Source organism: Melospiza melodia, chromosome 2 (assembly GCF_035770615.1).
Source record: "Melospiza melodia melodia isolate bMelMel2 chromosome 2, bMelMel2.pri, whole genome shotgun sequence".
Classification (NCBI taxonomy): domain Eukaryota; kingdom Metazoa; phylum Chordata; class Aves; order Passeriformes; family Passerellidae; genus Melospiza; species Melospiza melodia.
Genome location: NC_086195.1, coordinates 63,896,234 through 63,900,042, shown reverse-complemented (window position 1 = coordinate 63,900,042; position 3,809 = coordinate 63,896,234). Strand labels below are relative to the sequence as shown.

The following is a 3,809-nucleotide window of genomic DNA, read 5'->3' as shown; positions in this document are numbered from 1 at the left end:
CAGGATATTACAGGTGTGAAAAACAAGGCAGGTTTTACCATTCGCATTATAGAATTCAAATTAGTGAAAGCATTCTGTGTATGATGTGATTTAGGGCAGTGGAAGACTGCATCATTGCTACAATCACTGCCTTGACATACAACCAAGCGTGTGATAGCCAGGTACAATCTGGAGGTGAGAGTTTGGCCAGGATCAGCAATGATCTACATGCTCACCAAGACATTTTGAGTCAAGCCTGACCCCACTGTTAATGAGCAGGCAAACCAGAAGGAAACAGAATTCTGCAGGAGACATCCAGGAAAAAGGTTTGTAAGTGACTGTGTGGACCATTCTCTGGATACACAGAGACATCTCAGCATGGAAGAGCAATATTTATCTATTCCAAAGATGCACAAAACAGACCCAATGCTGATTGCAAAGGATTCTTTATTGGCAGTAACACAAAATGGTTTAGAGAAAATGGCAGAGGCTACAGTAGCACAAGGGCATTGCAATGCAAATTACAAAAGAAGTGATGCTGGTTCTGCACTGACACTCTCTGTTTCACTTAGCCACACACACAACCTGCAATGCTTCTACATTCCACAGCCCAGGACTCTGGAATGCCAGCTGAGGGTACAACAGGTTTCACACATGTGGCATTGCCTCCTCTAGCTTGGACACTCTCATATGATCAATCCTGATGATTCTTGCATTGGTGGGGTGGGAGCAGCGTGCAAGGCAGGATGGAGAAGTGCAGCTCTGCAGTGCAGCAGAGCAGAGAGCGCTGACATTCGGTGGTCCTGTGACACTGGGGGAAAAGGCAGCACCAGCAGAGGCGGAGATCTGGGTGTCAAATTTCTGCATCTTTTCTCAGCGCTGCAGCATTTGCATTCTAACAGCCACAGCCAGGGCGCAGGGGGCGCAGGAAGGAAAGCTTGTCGTTGAAATCGATTGCCTTGTAATTTGGAAAGTGCTCGTGCTCTCGGGCAAGGTATTGAAATCCACTTCCATCACTGTGCTCACACAGCAGCCAGACACCTCTCTGGACTTTGTGGGAAGAAATGATGTCATTGTCATACCCTGCAGCCAGGTTGGTTGCTTCTCTTATTATTCTGCTCTTCCCTTGATAATTAATGTGTTCATAGAGAGTGATCTGGGGATTGTACAGACTTTCAGTGATCACCTGCAGAGAGCTGATCCTGTCATTCATCTCATTACCTACAAAGCTATATTCTCCCTCCTCAAACACCAGAAACTGACCCTGGTAATCAACATGCTCATAAGCCACCCAAGGCTGGCCAATTACTTTCACTGAGGAGACAATATCATTCCAATCTACATCTTTTAGATTGGAAATGTCAGTGGTGAATTCTCTGGACAGGCCCTTGAAGTTGGCATGCTCATAAATGATGATTTTGCCCATCTCTGCAGGACTTCTGGGGTGCAGATTTCTTGCTATAGGAGCTGGATGGCAGCCTGCAGAAAAGGGAGACAGAAAACAAGTAGAGCTGGTAAGATGGCTTTCTGCTCCAGACAGAGGATTATGGGAAGTGTGGTGCAGAAAAGGAAAAGTAGAAAGTTTTTAGCAGAATAGAAACATAGCAGCAGCAGGAAAGCAGTGAGGGCATGACAGAAATTTCAGTTTAGAGGGAAAACATCAAACAAGACATGTATCAACAGCTACTCAGTTCAAATTAGTTGTGTCTGTTGGTTTAGGTACATACCCAAGATTAAGCTGTAAATACTCTCCCAGTCACCCCCCACAACTGTGTATCAGTGGCCCCCTCCAGGCTGTCCCTGGGTCAGGTTTGTCTCTCCTGCAGCAGCCATCCATCTCCTCATGCCCTGAGAGATGGCTTCAGTCTCTGCACACGCACACAGCAGAGCCTCACGGCTGTGCTGCAGCTCTCAGCCCAGCACTAAAGCCTCCTGCCCTTGCCCTGCACTTCACAGCAGCTGCCCAAGAAGCCCTTCCAGCTCTCCTGTGCCAAGGGTGCCTCTTACCTTGCTGTCAGCTGCAGGGCTGCGAGAGCTGAGGGCAATTCTTCAAGTGCAGGGCTGTGGGGTGTGCAGAGTGTCTCACCTGCCTCCATTTATACAGGCACAGAAGTGAAAGTGTGAATCACCCAATTCCAAGGAACTGGGAGTGGTTGATATCATGCTCAGGGTTCTAAAATTATTCGCATTCTATCTTGGTCTTGATGCCCTACAACCAGACATCTCATTGCTCTGGTTCAAAAGTTCACTGAAGTGTGAGTGACCTGATAACCTTAGAACGTGGCTTCATGTCTGTCCCTGCTCAGAAGCCGTCTGAACCACAGGAACTGGAACACGTTGATTGGAGCAACCCCAGCTCCTTCAATCCCTCAACAGCTCAATTCCCTTCTCTGCACTCACTCCAGCCCCCCCATGTCTTCCTTGCAGTGAGGGGCCCAGAACTGGGCCCAGCCCTTGAGGTGTGGCCTCAGCGGTGCTGAGCACAGGGGGACAATCCCTGCCCTGATCCTGCTGGCTAAACCATTGCTGATCCAGGCCAGGTGCCACAGGCCTTCATGGCCACCTGGGCACAGCTGGCTCATGTGCAGCTGCTGTCTGTCACGTGTGGGGCTTTTGTGACCGCAGGGCAGAACTCGGCCCTCGGCCTTGCTGAGCTTCATTCCATCGGCCTCAGCCCACTGACCCCTCTGCAGAGCCTCCTCACCCTCCAGCACACAACACTCACCCAAGCTGGTGTTGCCTACAGACTGACTAAGGGGGGAGATCCAAGGATGGGGCGCCCACATCTTCTCTAGAGAACCTCTTCCAGTGCCTCACCACCCTCACAGTGAAGAATTCCTTTGAAATGTCGAGCCTAAACCTACACTCTTTCATCTTGAAAGGCCGCAGTAAAAAGTCTCTGCCTTTCTCTGTAGGACGTTCTCCAGCCCTCTGACCATTGTCATGGCCCATCTCTACATCTGCTGTAACAGGTCTGTGTCTGTCTTGTTCAGGAAACCCCACGGTTGCATGCAGAGCTGCAGGTAGAGTCTCACCTCAGCAGATCAGAAGGGAAGGATCATCTCCCTCATCCTGCCAACTACACTTTCTGCAGCACAGGACACATTTGGCTTTCTAGGTGGCAAGTGTCAGGTCACGTCCAGTCTTTCATCCACCGGTGTTCTCAGCTCCTTCTCCACAGGGCTGCCCTCAGCCCATTCATCCCTCAGCCTACGCTGCCCCTGGTGATTGCTCTGGCATCCAGTTGCAGGGCCTTGCACTCAGCCTTGCTGAAATTTATGGGATGCACATTGGGCCATTGCTCAGGCTTCTCGAGGTCCTGCTTAACAATCCCTTCCTTCCAGCATGGCAACACACCACTCAGCTTGGTGTCATCTGCAAACTCGCTGAGGGTGCACCTGCCCCCATGGCTGTGACATCAAGGAAGGCATTGGAGAGCACTGGGGGCAGAACAGACCCTTGGGGGTCACCATTTGTTCATGGCTTCCATTGATCCTGATCAGGTTTCTCAGGAACTCACTGTGCGAATGACAGCACAGGCATTTAGGTGCCAGCAGCACAGCACTTCTGCTCCAAGAGATGGTACTTCCTCAAGGGAGAAGAGACCTAGAAAGATTTCTTCTCTTTTATCAGAGTATTCACCTGCTCACTTAACTTGCTCAGTTATTAGGGTGATTCAGCAAGGAGATGTGTTAACAATTAAGTAACTCAAACTGCTTCCTGCTTCTCATTTTCTGGATTTGTTGGCAGATGAAAGACAAGGAAGTGATTTGTGATTTGCACAGCTTCAGCAAAGGCAAGTCCAGTTCAAATAACCTACTGGCTTTTTA

The 3,809-nt window shown here is 49.7% G+C and overlaps 1 protein-coding gene across 1 annotated transcript; it reads right to left on the bottom strand.

Moving 5' to 3' along the window:
- Positions 1-484: 484 nt before the first annotated feature.
- On the bottom strand, positions 485-2,081 carry LOC134415123 (epidermal differentiation-specific protein-like). Its single transcript, XM_063150423.1, has 2 exons — positions 1,987-2,081; positions 485-1,458 (listed from the first exon to the last, which is right to left on the bottom strand). Exon 2 carries the CDS (start codon positions 1,403-1,405, stop codon positions 875-877), a length of 531 nt encoding a protein of 176 aa, XP_063006493.1. The 5' UTR covers positions 1,406-1,458; positions 1,987-2,081; the 3' UTR covers positions 485-874.
- Between the last annotated feature and the right edge of the window lie 1,728 nt (positions 2,082-3,809).